Source organism: Triturus cristatus, chromosome 3_2 (genome assembly GCF_964204655.1).
Source record: "Triturus cristatus chromosome 3_2, aTriCri1.1, whole genome shotgun sequence".
Classification (NCBI taxonomy): domain Eukaryota; kingdom Metazoa; phylum Chordata; class Amphibia; order Caudata; family Salamandridae; genus Triturus; species Triturus cristatus.
The window spans coordinates 184199103-184214638 of record NC_140584.1 but is presented as its reverse complement, the minus strand read 5'-3'; the positions used below and the strand labels follow the sequence as shown (position 1 = coordinate 184214638).

The window sequence follows — 15536 nt, the reverse complement described above, 5'->3', positions numbered from 1 at the left end:
TCTAACATTGAAAAGTCCAGGGCTATCTTATTACACAAATCAGCTGCTATCAGAAGGATGCACAGGGATTCTATTTAGAGTGAAGAATCCCTAGCAGTGGAGGTCTATAAAGTTGCCGTCCAGTCGGTTGCACTCTATGGGGCCGAGAAATGGGGCACCGCTCATTTAGATACTCTCACAGTCAGACAAAACCATTTTATAAAGTCCCTCTTATCCCTCCCCCAATCTACGCCACTCGTCTCTTTGTACTTTGACTTGCCCTTAAAGGAGATGGAAGACCATTGGTATAATGGATAAGGATATGGTCATGGCCAGAGCTTGAATCTTATAGGCAAGGCAAGGCCTTCATAAACATATCTTACTGGATGGGGACTCAACTGTTTCATGGCTATCTCACATTAAGAAATGGCTCTTTACCCTATGCCTCGAAGCCCTGTGGACAAACCCCTCTGCCATTAACTCTACTACTCTACAAATAAGGTTCTTATGAAGAAAGCATTTTGAGGGTACATAAAAAGAGTAATCATGCGGAAAGCCAACAGCGACAGCCTTACTGGGATGTTTTCACCTACGAAACCTTCACTCCAATTTGAAACCTACCTAGGTCTTTCTGCAGTGGGGCAAAACACTTTTTATTAAATTCAGGGTTGGCACTTTAGCAGTGAACAGCTATACATATAGGTGGAACAAGACCAGTCCTGCGACAAGCGTTTGTGCCCCATATATTTGGATAGGGTGGTAACCATAGAACATATTTTGTTTTGCTGTCCATTGTATTCCTCAGTGGGAGTAAAATGGTTGAAACCTATTTTCAGAGTTTAAGTTTCCAGCATTATTTACGTGCTCTACAAACAAATCCTGAGCTCAAACACGAGCAGATTAATGGTCTTCTGTGTGAGTAGATTTTTGTTTTTACCAGTGGGTGTGACCAGGAGCCGATTTGGTTACCCTTTATAACTCCAGACTCTTGCACTCCCAGTCAAATTGGTGGCGAGGGTAATGTTAGGGATGAGGTTCCACACTACAATTTACTTCTGGAACACTCTCTGGCAGATGGATCGTTGGTTCCTGATTGGCAGTGTAGAGGGAAGAGACATCTCACAACAACAATTTATGCAGCAATTTACGGGCCCAATAACTCATGAATCCGAAGAATCACAGACTCTGGATCTACGCTTAGTCTATTTATTACAAAGCCAAAAATAGTTGGACATACAGACACCTCAAGATGAGGTTGTAAAGATACATTGGAACTAATACAAAGGCAAACCTATGAACGAAGTTTACTCGATGTAGCATAAACAGAATGACAAACCCAAGAACCAGAACGCAGGCTATTAGAGCCACCACGTCTAGGTCAGACTTCAGCTGAGGCTCATAAGTAAAAAGCATTAGTCTATCCCTTCACTATCTCTAAGTGGAATCCCTACTTAACATTTTCCCAGGCAAGATCAGGAAAAAAAAAGGTGTCAGTGCGTGGAGACTTCCTAAGAAGTACACTCATGTTGAATGGGTCAAGTAGCATAAGTTATGAAGCTCGTTCTAAGATGCTTCTTCTTCTCTTCTTCTCTCCCCTCTTCTCCCTCTCTCATCCCACGGGGCACTGTCCCTAATTCCAACATCAGAATCGCAAAACACGCTCATTCGGGTCTCCTGATCGTCTTATCCCACTGGACACCTTCGCATAGGTGATCTTTCACTCCACCTCAGCACTCCCAGCTCCCGGCACGATGACCTTGATTCCCAGCCCTTCTCCAGTGAGAAGGAACACCGTCTCCCGTTATCAGCTTCTCAAGCGCTCACTGTATCTTCTCCTCCCTAAGCCTAGCTCCTAAAAGAAAAGCGTTATTCTAACAACTATGAATTCACAACCTGCAACAGAACGTGAGAAAGAACAAAATCTAGCATGCATATGAAATTCAAACCAGCATATTCAACCCCCTTTAGAGAGCCCCCAGGGTGAAAATCATTTCCAGGCCTACAGAAATCGTCCAACATAAGAAAATGGCATACAAGCCATACAACATTGCATATTAATGGGTAGTTTACCAAGCATTTCTAAATCATCACATTACATGAGCACATCAAATAAGTCAATACGTGTAAGTGGCGTATACAAAATTCTACACGTTACTGCTTTCAAGCAAGCACAAATTATTCTCGACATTGACTTGTGCACGTTATGTAAATACGACTTTAACACATAATTTCCATGTTATTACAATACACCTCTAACTCCCTCATGTTAATATGACAAAGAATAAATGCAGGTGCAAACTACTCATGATTACGATGCACCACTACAGATGGAAAGAGCACCATGGCGCTCTATCAGTAACGAGGGGGTAATTCAGCCCCCTGTCATAGAACTAGAGCACCTGCACTTTACCTAAAATCTTGTTGACCTGTGGAATCATGCAGGGTTTGGTTTGTGTAATAAAGCTGCAATATGTGAGCCCTCGTTGTTACTTCTCGGCACATGTCAACTATGCAGTCCCATTTTAGATCATATTTATGATTCACAAGTTTTAGCTTGCATGCCAGTGAGTCTATTTATGAATCTTATTGAAGTACTTCTCTTTCTTATATTTTAGTTGTTCATATGGTCTGTGATTTCATCTAAACACAATTACTGCTGTATTGTGATATGCAAGAACTGTACCCCTAGACATGACAGACCATTTTAGGGTTTTGTCTATGGTCTGTCTAGTGAAGTCTTACTGTGTACTCAGGCCAATCGGCCCATGAACATTTCCATGTAAGATTGCTGTATTGTTCTTGCGCGGTTAATGTATATGTTTTAACTTGTTTTTATTGTGTTACTTTATTGGCCTATGGCAGAAATAAAATATTTCTACCAGTACCATTGGCACTATCACCGCAAGCGTAATATATAAATCAAATACCAGGCCAAAAAAAGGACCGACATTGTAATTTCAGAAGGTTAGGTGAAGGTGCATATTTTCCGGAAAGGGACACAGAGTTATATGTGTCTTGGGTGAGACTTACCCTCATTAAGGGTTTAAAAAGGAAGACAGAAACACTGGTCATATGTTCCAATATTTGCCTAGTCAATCTGTATTTACAAAGGTTACCAGTAGTCTCTTGAACAAAATTTATCAAAGTAAAAAGTCTCTCCTGCTACCAATAACTAGCATTGGCATAGCCAATAGGTCTCCCTTTTGGGACCGTATAAGTATTTAGTAATGCAGCACAATATCCTTGTTGCAACAACATTAACTGTTGCATGCTTAAACACTTATAATGTCCCAAAGGCAAGACTTATTGGCTATGCTAATGCTCGTTATGTGATGCTGTAGTCCATCACTGAGAAACCTTTAAAAGTATCAGTGAAGTATTTCAGTGCTAGTGCTTACTTACAATTTGATGATAATAAAGGGTTCCTCATTTTCAAAATATAGACGAATTCTGAATTCAATCTATACATCCCTCTCTGTAGATAATTACACTCCAGACACAGATAGATATGCAGTATGCTGCCTTATGCACAGCGACAAGCATGTGCAAGGGTGAGCGAGAAGGGGAAGATGTATGACAGACTATGTACTTATCAAGACTTCTAAATGAATGCATTTAAGCACAGACAAACATAGCCTATTGTATTGGTCTGCCGACCCCTTAACTCTTTGCTGGAAGCGTCTGTGGCGCACTTGGGGCTGACAAGAAGCCAGCCAGTTATCATGACGATTACAGAGACAAGAGGCTGCAGACTAAATAGGGGGCAGGCAGGATGTCCTGAACCCCAGAGGCAGATAAGGGCCTGTCTTCCGAGGCTGCCCTGATCACAGATTTAAAGTTTGGAGACAGTAAATCTGCCTCTGCTTCCAAATTATTGTTATCTTTCTGTGTAATGTACAAGTCTGGCCAGCTTTTGGATGCACGAAATAAAACAAGAAAACAACTTCTTCCGCGCGGAATTGCTAGAAGTGCTCTGGTAGAACCTGTTGTTTTGTGCTTTTTGGTGCCAAATGGTGTGTGTTTGTGGATAGTTCTCCTGAAGCCTTTTATAGTGACATTTACTGTACTATGTGTGGAGTAAATCTAGCTGACTAAAAGCTCCTGGAACCGAGAGCATGGCAGTGGCTAAATGGAAGCATTATTTTAAAAAAAAGACTAGCAGCTTGTTTTGTCTTTTAGCACAGGGACAAGTAATATGGTAAATAATGCCCTTTATTTGGAATTTATTTGTATCCCATAGAGTTTTTCCGAACACACTGTGGTTGTGTTTACTGAGAAGCATTCTGGTTGTTTGACGAACCCATGATCATTGTGTTAAGTGGAGGCATGCGCACTGTAATAAAGTTATGTTGATTTATATTGTGATTGTGTGTATCTATGACATTGTAATGGTGCTTTGTAGTCATACGGTGACCATGTTCTTGTAGGAGCAGGCAGTACAGGGCAGGCAGAGGACACAAAAACACCTGTGACTGTGCTCGGACACAATGTTATTTCGTCTAGCTATTAAATATAATTATCGTTACCCGAAGTATTCTTTGGCTCTTAATTGTATTTTTAAAAATGTTTTTTGGAATGACTCATTTTGGTGAATAAGCTGTTGCTTTTAAACACACGCATATAAATGTAAAACAATCTCACATCTCTTGTAGTGGGAGGCATAATTCTATATTGCACGGAGGCCGCTCCCCCTTACCTCAATTTCCTGACTAAATACTGAGTATAAGCAGTACCTAACAGAATCCTTAGATTCTGGACAAAGCACTTAATCGTTCTCCCAGTGCGTAAATGAATGTGTCATTAACTGGTGCTTCTGACAAGCGATGGTGTTTCTGATTAAGTGCTGAGACCCGTAAACCATTGAATCTTATTAATCACTAGATGGCGCCTGTTAAGATGTGCGTTATTGTGCAACACTACTTTTTCTTTAACAAACTAAAAACCATTTGCTTATCCAAATCCTTGATTAACAGTAATCCTACTAAGCAAGAGTCCTTGTAAAGACGTTAAAACACATAATGCCTTGAGTAACAGGACTACTGAACTCTTTATTAAAAATAAATAATGCAAGAGCCGGGGTACGATTGCACAAAAATACTGCAAAAATCTAAACATTACAGTCGATGTTCTAATGTAGGATGCTTACAGAACATGGAGTTATATTTGTAACGTGTTACCCACATGGCGTACCATTGAATCCCACCGAGCAGAAATTGACGAAGCAATGAAACAAATAAAAGGCAAACAAAACTGCACCTGTTTTCCATCCCTTTTATGTCAGCTTTTCTTAATTTTGCACTGATTTAAATTAGCTTTTGCATGAACGCTGCGAACTTGAACTTAAAGGCAAACCTACAAGTCCAGGGTTGTACCTTCGAGCAACAGACGGCCAATGATCCACCTGCACAGCTCCATGATTTGAGAATCACCTGAGAAGCACAGCAGGTTGTGGGAGAGGGAGTCATTATGGCCAGCCGACTGCCTGGCGGCGACAGCTCATAATTAACCTGACGCATTCTGAACAATTGTCTGCATTTCACAGGAGCTGTCCTATTGCAGGAAGCTTTTTGGCGGCACTGGAGGCTTGATTGCTCCTGCTGCGATTCACTTCATACCAAGTTTCAAGTTAATCCCCACTGTCACCGGGCTCAAAGAGAAGCTGTGTTGCTTTGGCAACTTACTTCGGGCCTCTGCCTTTAATAATTGGACTGCGTGTCAAAAATGCCAATTTAGATTACTAATAATAACAGGGACAGAGTACCGAAAATGCGATTTCTATTAGTAATAATGTGAGTGCCTAATTTAATGTGTTGGGGGAGAGCTGTATGTCACTGTGAGGGACAAATAAATAAATTGTAGCAAAAAAAAATCCAAGTGTTCGGGGCCTTAAGTAAATGCTTAAACTAATAATAACAGGGATACAAGAGGCAAATGAAACTGACAAAGAGGGAGGGGGAGAAGGGATGTGGTTAGGGCGAGCAGAGGAGTAAGACAAATAAAAAATGAAGCTGACGACAATGGAGGGGGAGACGGGAGGGGTTAGTGCAAGCAGAGGAGCCTGATTACAGCAATAGAAGACACAAATGACCAGGAGGGAGGGGGAGAAGGGAGGGGGTAGTGCGAGCAGAGGAGCATTATTCACGCGCTTTAAGGCTTAATGAGCCTTACAGAAACCCAGATGGCAGCTGTGCACGCGCGCGGACACGCACGCTTGAGGCCAGCAAAAGCCAGTGGGTAGCACTTTGAAAACCCACTTACTAAATGTCTCGGCACGCAGAGCATGCGCTGGCTCAGGCGAGACCTAAAAAGCACTTACTCTGGTAATGTTTTTTGTAAAGCAATCCGTTCCTTTCCTCTTTGTCCTGTTTAGGTTTGGTTTTTACAGGCTGCCCTTACTCCAGTGCAGTGAAGACTTTTCTAGTGTGAGAAGTTTTCTGTCTGAGCATTCTCTCTAATCTGAGGTTTAAACGCTTATTGTCAGCCCTGGATCTTACAGATGTTTATTTGAGTCTACAGTGCATGCCTACAGGCACAATCAAGAAATTGAGTTTGTGATTGGCTAGTCTTTGGAAAAAAAGTCCATCCACCCCATGTCGTCAATTGGACAGATACTGTTTGTAAACCCATAGTTACTTCATTTCCAGGAAACATGTCATAATGACGTAATTAATGTCAGCATTTTTGCTAGAGCACATAAGCAGGGAAGTATGCAATATTCGATTCCACTCGACCATATGCACAGCTCACCTATTCACAATTTCTAATCGTAAAATTCTGATAATCTCTTTTAGTTACAAAGATACAATTGTTGTTTTATAGGAAGAAATGGCACGTCTGCAGCAAAACATTGAAAGTTTGAAAGATGATGCAGATGACAACAGTGAAGAAAAGGTAACAGAACATTTTACATCTTTATTATTCGTTTATTTGAGTGTTTTGTAATGTGCTGCGAGTAACAGTTCTGTTGCTTCAGAGCGTACTTATGTCCTTTATATATGTGGGCTTCTGGTATTCCTCAGGATTATCTGCTGTTGCTGCAAGTAGTTTGAGGGCACAGAGAAATAAATTCTGGTGGAAAAGATAAAAATGAAATTTGGGGAGAGAGTGGCGTTAAAGATAATCCGATGAGCAGGCTGGCTGATCATGTAATTGGTACGTGCAGACAACGAAATCATTTTTATTCAGAGGGAAAGCCGCATGAAGCATCAAACAAAGCAAAATTAATTTAATTTGAATTATGTTTGTATCCGACCTAGATGTAAATGGCACAGAGCACAGACAGTCCAAATTACGGACTGACCTTTGCAGCCATCCACTGCTTGGTCTGTGGAATTCGCCGGCTTGTATTATACATTTGTTCCCCTTTCTGCCTCGCTTTTTTGAACAGTTGGCTTTGATGAGTTATGCCATGGGAAAGTTTCAGGCTTTCACTACCGTTTCAAAACCAAAATAAATATTACCACTGAGACCCTAAGGTTTAGGCGCATATCGTCAATATCTGAAAGATGTCTTCCTCAGAATAAAAGTTGCTTATCATTTGCAGCTTTTAACAGTTAGTAGTCAAAGACCTCTTGTGTACTGTACTAATTCGTAGCGTGGTTTTTGGGTCAGCCCATTGCTTACTAGTCATTGGCTTTCTTGTAGCTTTCATTTGCCGCCTTCTTTTTCGATTGCTTTCCTTCCTCTTTTTGTTTGTCTTTCCATTAGAGCATAACTTTATTTTTATCATGCTTTTGGTTGGGTGAGTTTTTATTGCTCCACTGCTAGCATTCAGGAAACTAAATTTTTTCCGCTGTAGGAGAGCATTTATTTATTTATGCGAGTATATTTAGTGCAGTCTTACCCAAAGATGTTAAGAGTATTTTACAGTAAGTTTTTCATTCTCCTTCTTGTGCTCCTTCTTCCTCAAATTCCCCCAATCTATTTGCGGTGCTCCCCTCGCCTGCTCCGCTCATCCATTGCTTCTCAAGTCCCTGCTCCCCATTGTTCTTGCAGCCACATTGGTTTATACCCAAACTCCTCCCCTGCCCACACCCTATCACGTTTTAAAATATTTTTTAACTTTTTTGGAGGGCATGGCAGCTGCAATTACCTACTATGCTGCTTGTTTCTCTTTGATATACATTTGCACAAGTTTTTATAATTCTGCCCATTGATTCTCCGCCATTAGAATATTCCCTAGTCGCCATACTGGATCCAGAAACTTTTCATAGCAATGTTCCCAAATAGTGATATATGTTCCTTTTTTTCCTCACCTTCCAATGCAGATTCACTCTCTCTTTCGTTCGTGTTTGACAACCCTCAGAACACCGGTGTGCACATCCAGTGTGCTAGGGAACAATCTCCCCTCCCTAAAGGACATGTTTCAAACCATACCACAACTGCAGGAAACAGATGCTGGTCACGGACCCGCGCAAGGTGTTTCTGTGTTGTTTTGGCTTGGAGCATGACTCCACATCGTGCGATAAGTACATCATCAGGCACCCCAAGGCAATTCGAGACCGGGAAGTGACGCTGCATGTCGCTGAACAGAGGAAGTCATGGGCCTTGCTTAACTCCACTCCAAGTCAGGGTCGTGGACCCGCTCTCGCAAGAAGTCCTCTTCACGATCTAAGTCCTCTGGTAATTCGAAGTCCAAGCGGAAATATAAGAAAGCAAAGCAGAACCCCATCCCTCCACTCTCTATCAAACGTGAGGTAACAAGGGGCTCAAGGTCTTGCTCCCAATCTCTGTTTGAGTAGACAATTCTGCTGATTGTTCCAATGCTACTTGATTTTTCCGGCCATCGGTGACACCATAGCAGGTTAAGGCATTTAAGGAGGCCATGCTGCATGTATCTGGCACTCTTCCGACCCCCTCTGTCACGCCTTTGGACTCCAAGGATTTGCAGCGCCCCTCAGTTGGATTACAGCCAGTAGTTCTGATCTCAATGCCATCTGACTCCTTTGACCCCTCACAGGCTCTGTACTGACTCCAGTGCAGATTTCTGTCTTCATGACCTGTGGTGGTCCCTCCTTCATCGACTGCAGGCGCCAGAGGAGGATACGGCACTAGCTCTGATGTCTGACCCCGATCCGGCTTTGACATAACCGAGACCGAGGTTCAAGGCAATTGGTCACCCTTTAGTCTAATCCTGTGCAGACCTACCCCAAGAGGCTATATTGTCTTTTTTGCTCCATTTCCGATAAAAGCTTACCATCAACCAGGAATTATAAGGATGGTTGGGATGGAACTAATTTGCCCCACCCCTTATTGTGGTGGTAACATTTTGTACATAGACTTACAAGAGGACTATAGGCTTGTTACTTTTCCTGATACAGAATTTGATTCACCTTTTGCTCCTCCAATGGAGAAGAGTACTTCATTTGCTGAAGTAATTTGATGGGCACTGAGGCCCTAGATCTTCAAATTGTCCTCCATTGAACATCCATACGGAAGTCTTGCAGCCTTGGCCAGCCACTTCTGAGCCCTTGCTCTCTTTCAATAAAGCCTCTAATGACATCTAGATGTGCCCCTGTTCTTGCCCACCAGTGATTAGGCAGGTGGGCAAGCATCATAGGCCAGCACTGGGCTTTCGTCACTAAGCATTCTACTCCAGGGAGTCTGATTGTCGAGGCTTCAACCAATGAAGTAAATCCCTATTCCTTCCCTATGGCTCCACACATAGAGAGTCTTAAGAGGATTGAGGTGTTCAGGTAACCGATATTCTCTCATGCGAAACTAGCATTGAGATCTTTCAAAGCTGTTTGATTATTGGAACGATCTATTCATGCCCTTTTGAGCTTGTACAATGAGATCTTGCTGGCGGTCCCAGAGGACCTTCAGGCCTCCTTTGCTCAAACCTTTCAGGATGGCCAGGAGACAGCTAATTGCATTATTGGTGCTGGCCTTGATACTACTAATTGTCAGGTAAGGGCAGTTGGCACCAGTGTGGCCCTCTGCCGCCATGTGTGCTTGCGTTCCACAAGATGTTCTAGAGACATAAAGGCATCCCTTATGGATGGGCCTTTCGATAGTTTGTGCCTATTTGGAGAGACGTTTCAATTCTGCCTTGGAATGCTTCAAGGAGCGTAGGGCTGTAGCATGCTCTCTGGGTCTTTCGGTCCTTGCCAAACAATTTCTGCACCAGTTTCGGAAATTTTGTGGTTACTCTAGGTGGCTGGAATATAGGTAACTCCAGTCTCTCCAGCTCTGCTTCACTCACCCCAGTCCTTTCATGGTCCTGGGGTGTATCTGACTGGTTACGCCCAGGTCATCAACTGCATCAATCCTCACCATACCCTTCACCCATTGCAGCAAATTAAAAGCTGCATTAACTTGCCATCAGTGAGCACACACCCACTGTGTTGGAGGTGGAATCCACCACTTTCTCCAGAGCAGAGATTCATCACATCTGACAGATGGGTTTCCCAAATTATTCATGATGGCTGTGCCCTACCATCTTTTTATGCCCCGACGCATCTTCCTCCCACACCTGAGAGTTGCTCTCAGAGTAGCATCTGTCCATTCTACTGCAAGAGGTGCAAGATTTGCTCTTCCAAGGAACCATTGAGAGGGTTCCGGACTCTAAAAAAGAGGCGAGTTGTTACTCTTGCTTTTTCCTTGTGCTGAAGAAGGATGTGGGACTTTGGCATATCTTAGATCTTCGGCCTCTGAATGCCTTCCTGTGGAAGGCCATATTCAGAATGCTCACACTGGCTCAGATTCTGGCTACCCTGGACCAGAGCAACTGGATGGTATCCTTGGACCTACAGGATGTGTATTTTCATATACCCTCCCTTCAGTTCCACAAATGTTCCCTGTGGTTCAAGGTAGGCCAGGTGCATTTTCAGTTTGCTGCGCTCTTGTTCGATCTCTCCAGTGCCCCTTGGGTTTTCATGAACGTGATGTCAGTAATCACCGCCCATTTTCAGAGGTTGGGGATACCAGTGTTACCCTACTTCAACGACTGGCTGTGGTGGACAGGCTCATCAAACTCAGTCATAGACCACCTCCAGACGATAGCAAACCTCCTGACTTCATTGGGGTTTGCGATTAACGAGCAGAAGTTGTACCTGACTCTGTTGAAGTGACTTCCTTTCATTGGGGTTCTCATGGATACAGTACAGCCAGATCTGATAGAGACATCTAGTCGCAGATTCCTTAACTTAGAATATCTCCCCAGGCGTCAGACTGGATCCAGAAAATCTTTTTTTCCCAGCAATACCTCTGCACGACGGGAGGCGGCGCTGCTCGGCTCCGTCCTGACGTCGTCCACAGAAGTGACGTCAATGGAGCCATATAAGCCCCTCCCGGCGTGCTGACGTCAGTTTTTCTTCTTTTACGCGTCCTAACGCGGATCCGGGAAAGTATTACCGCGGGCCTGGTTTTGTTACATACAGGCCTTTTGGACGCCTTTCGCGTCCAGGAACAGTGTGTTCGATGCCCCTTGCAGGCTTCAAACCGTGCCGGACCTGCTCACGACAGATGTCAGCGATGGACCCTCACGACTTCTGTATGTGGTGCTTGGGAGAGCACCATGACTCGAGGAGTCGAGGCCTCTTCGAAGGTCGCCGGTGCCGGATCGACTCGAGGAGTCGAGGCCTTTTCAGAGGTCGCGGATGCCGGCTCAACTCGAAGGGTCGAGGCTTCTTCGGAGGTCGCCGGCTAGCCTCGAGGAGTCGAGGCCTTTTCGGAGGTCGCCGACGTTGGCTCGACTCGAAGAGTCGAGGCCTCTTCGGAGGTCGCCGGCTCGACTCGGGCAGTCGAGGCCTCTTCGGAGGTCACTGACGCTTGCTCCACTCCGCCAGGCGGGGCCTTTTCAGAGGTCTCTGACGCCGGCTCGACGCCGATCGACGTCTGTACTGTCTCCCGCTTTATTGGTGGAGGATGTGGTCCCGGTGGGTTCACCACCCCCTGGGCCCTTTCACTGCTCTCCAGCGCAGGCGCCAGTGGAGCATTGGCCTACTCGTCCTGCTGCTGGGCCTCTATTAAGTGGCCGGTTTCGCTTTCGTCCATCACCTACTCATGACTTGCTCTCACTGCCTCGCTGGGCCACGGGGCCTAGTGGGACATTTGTCAGGGCTGGTTGAGGGTTGCAGGCATTTTAAGGATGGAGCCGCCCTCAGTCTCTAGTCCTTCGGAGCCTTCGCTGGATATTCTCCACCAGGGCGCGGGGAACATGGAACCATTGTTACCTTTTGGGGAGTCATTGTTTGACTTCCTTCTCGGAACGTGGGCACGGCCCTCCTCGGGGGACCCCGTGGATCGTGCTGTGGCACATCGCCACGGGCGGCTCCCGCCTGTTTGACCCTCCATCCTGGAGCTGGAGGACTTGTGCTTCAGGCAGCTCTCTCTGTGACTCCTGTTCCGTTGCATCCTCCCACTCGGGAGTCTCGGTGGTTGGAGTCATATGGCTGCAATGTGTTTGCATCCGCCGGCTCAGGACTCCGGTCCCTCAACACGTTGTGTATATTTGCTCGGGCTCAATTTGCCCTTTGGGACGCTGTTGAACGGCTCCTCCCCTCCTTGCCGGAGAACTCTCGTGCCGATGTGGCCCGCCTAATCCGTGATGGCCATGATATGGCGCACTTTTCAATTTGGTCTGCCATGGATACCATGGACTCTGTGGATCGTACTAAGGCCAGGTTGGTTTCATCTTCGTGGAGAATTTTGTGACGGTGCCGTCCATTTCTTCTGTTACCCGTTGTGGACTGCAGATGTTCTGGGTTGTGTGGCTGCTCAGCCATGTTGTTTACTTATTCTGGTACACCTGGTTGAGCTGTGTTTGCCTTTCTTTTGAGCCTCTGCCTACGAGCTTGTCTCAAGAGGGACCCTTCTTTTGTAGGGTTGTGCCTTGCTATGTGGGGTATTTGTTGGCAATCACATTGCTACTCGTCCTTGCCCAGGAACTTTTGACGCAAGCTGACTCTTCCTGCTGCTGTAGGATGTCTCCTCTGGTGAGATCCATAGGATTGATTTCTCTCCCAAGGGTTACCATTGGTTGTCTACGGTTGGTCCGTAATACAGCCCCGCCTCCGTAGGGGGTTTTGTCACCCTGGCGTGTTCCTACTACCTCGCTGTGCATGTCTTGCCTGTCTATCGGTGGACATGTGCCCCTGGGGGGGGCAGGTCTTCCCTGGCACGGTCTCCGGTTCCTTGCTTCTTGCGGGACATGGGGTCCGGTTTGTCCCTTCCTGTCTGTGCCTTCTTTCTATCCGTTATGGGCAGTCTTGTGGTCTACGTTTCCGCTGTCTCACGGGAGACCAGGATTCTTCCCCCTCCCTTCAAACTGGAATGGCATGGTGAATAAAAAAAACGATGGATTTAGGCCCAGATCTCTGTACTGGGGTGAATGCATGACATTGTTCTGCATTCTGTCCATCAACTGTTGTTTTTGCATTTGTCACCACGCGTGCGACGGGTATGCCCAGACGTGGGTCCCGTGCTCTCCATGCCACTGGAATCAAGCCTTCCTGGCTGAAGAGGGGTGAAACCCCGAAACCGGTCCTAGGATGCTTGTTTCCAGTCCAGGGAGGACTGGTTTTTGCTTCGGGCTGGACTGTTCCCATGAGGCACAGGGTCAAGACTGATTTGCATATGGCTGGAATAGCATGGTGAGCAAAAAAACGATGGATTCAGACCCAGATCTCTGTACTGGGGTGAATGTTTTGATTTGTTCTGCATTCCGTCCATCAATTGTGTGTCTTTTGCTTTTTTGCCCTAAGTGTGCCAGGTATGCCCAGACATGGGTCCTGGGCTCACTGTGCCACTGGAATCAAGCTATCCTGACTGAAGAAGGGTGAAACCCCGAAACCGGTCCTGGACTGTTCCCATGAGGCACAGGGTCAAGACTGATTTGCATAAGGGCAGGTCTAAACTGGGGTGGCATGGTGAGCAAAAGAATGATGGATTTAACCCAGATCTCTTGACTGGGGGTGAATGTTTTGATTTGTTCTGCATTCCGTCCATCAATTGTGTGTTTTTTGCTGGGGTAATTCTAAGGTAAGGAATCTATAACTAACATATGTCTCTTACAGATACATTGTTGCCGAAGGTAAGTAACTTGTTCATCAGGCACAAACTGGGCGCGAGTGCAAATATTCATGAAGCACTACTGCCTTGACAGCCAGGTCCAATAAGAATGGCATGTTGCTTGTTCGTTCCTGTAGCACTTTTTGGTCAGAGCCTATTCTACAGACCCTCCACCCTGGCTATTTATAGCCACTGCTATTGTATCTATTCTGAAGGTGAGGAATATGTGGTTAGAAGTATTCATCAGAAGAACAAGTTACTTACCTTTTCGAACGTTATTTCTGGTGGATAATCTAATCGCAGTGTCCTCACTGTCCTTCCACCACCCCTTCTGTGGAGTGATCTCTTATTACCATCTAAAAAGGTCCCAAATTAGAGGTCTACACAAAGGTACCTCCATTTGTTTTATGTTTCGTGTCTGAGGGCTCTCTCAGTTTAACTGATTGTATTTTACTCCACCAGCCACCGAAACCCTCTGCAGATTGGCACAGATAGCCAATTTTTCATTCCATGTTTTATGTTCATTGAGAGTTAAGTAAACTATTAGTAATGAGAATTGGTTTGAATTTAAGAGATTCTCATGAGTAAGGAAAAGTTAGCGGTTTGGATCAGATCACAAAAAATTGCACTTACTTGTTTGAATGAATCAGAGAAGTGATTTGTTGCAGTTAAACACATTATTAGCCTGTTCCCAAGAGATTCTCGATATTCTTGTGCGTCTGTTTCATAAAATGATGTGAATATATTAATTCGACCCACCTCCATATTAAAGATGTTCCTCCATCTGTGAATACATTTCAGCACTTGATATTCTTGTTGATGCTTGCATTTCAGGCCAAATCAGGATGTACAACTCGTGCAAATACCATGTTTTGTAAGACGCTATAATTGATTGATTGACTGTCAGACTACAAATGCAGTATTTCGACACCCATGTGCAAATGGAACCTAAGAGATAATGCTGTACTTTGGGCTGGTTCGAAATGCTACTTCATCTTTCCTGTCACCATAGTAGAAATCACTGCATACAGATAAAAAACGGGCCTGTTGAAGTAAAACAAAAAGAAGGTTTAATGTACTTGATAATATGTTACTTTAAAATAAGAATATTTATAAAACATTATAACATGGCACAGACAAATCTAGACCGTTCAACTGGAGCATGCGTAATGAAGACTTTCTTTTGTATGGTTAGCTTTTTATTGATTTTCAAGGCAACATAAACGCTGACAATAGAGCTAAATATCTATTTTAGGCGAGGATGAAGGAATATGAGAAAGGCTCCAAAAAATACATTGTGGCATATAGTTATCAACCGAATATGTGTATGTGAATCTCCCCCACTTACCAATCCTCTCCACCACACACTAATCCTCCTCCCACACACACCCACAAATTCACACTTACCAGGGCCGCATTTTGAATGGTGTCGTGGGAAATACCTGTGTGACTGGCATGGTCCGCCACTCTTCCTCTGAAGGAGAATGGCCTAGTTTAAAGGTGCCCGGGAGCCTGAGATTTCCCCATCTCCCATCAGACGCACA

General features: G+C 44.8%; 1 protein-coding gene across 1 annotated transcript in view; it reads left to right on the top strand.

Annotated features, from left to right (window-relative positions):
* CCDC93 (CCC complex scaffolding subunit CCDC93) overlaps positions 1-15536 on the top strand; it is a 1072960-nt gene that overhangs the window by 664210 nt on the left and 393214 nt on the right. The window contains exon 16 of the mRNA XM_085647463.1: positions 6799-6870. Coding sequence (XP_085503589.1) covers positions 6799-6870 — 72 coding nt within the window. The remainder of the gene's footprint in view (positions 1-6798; positions 6871-15536) is intronic.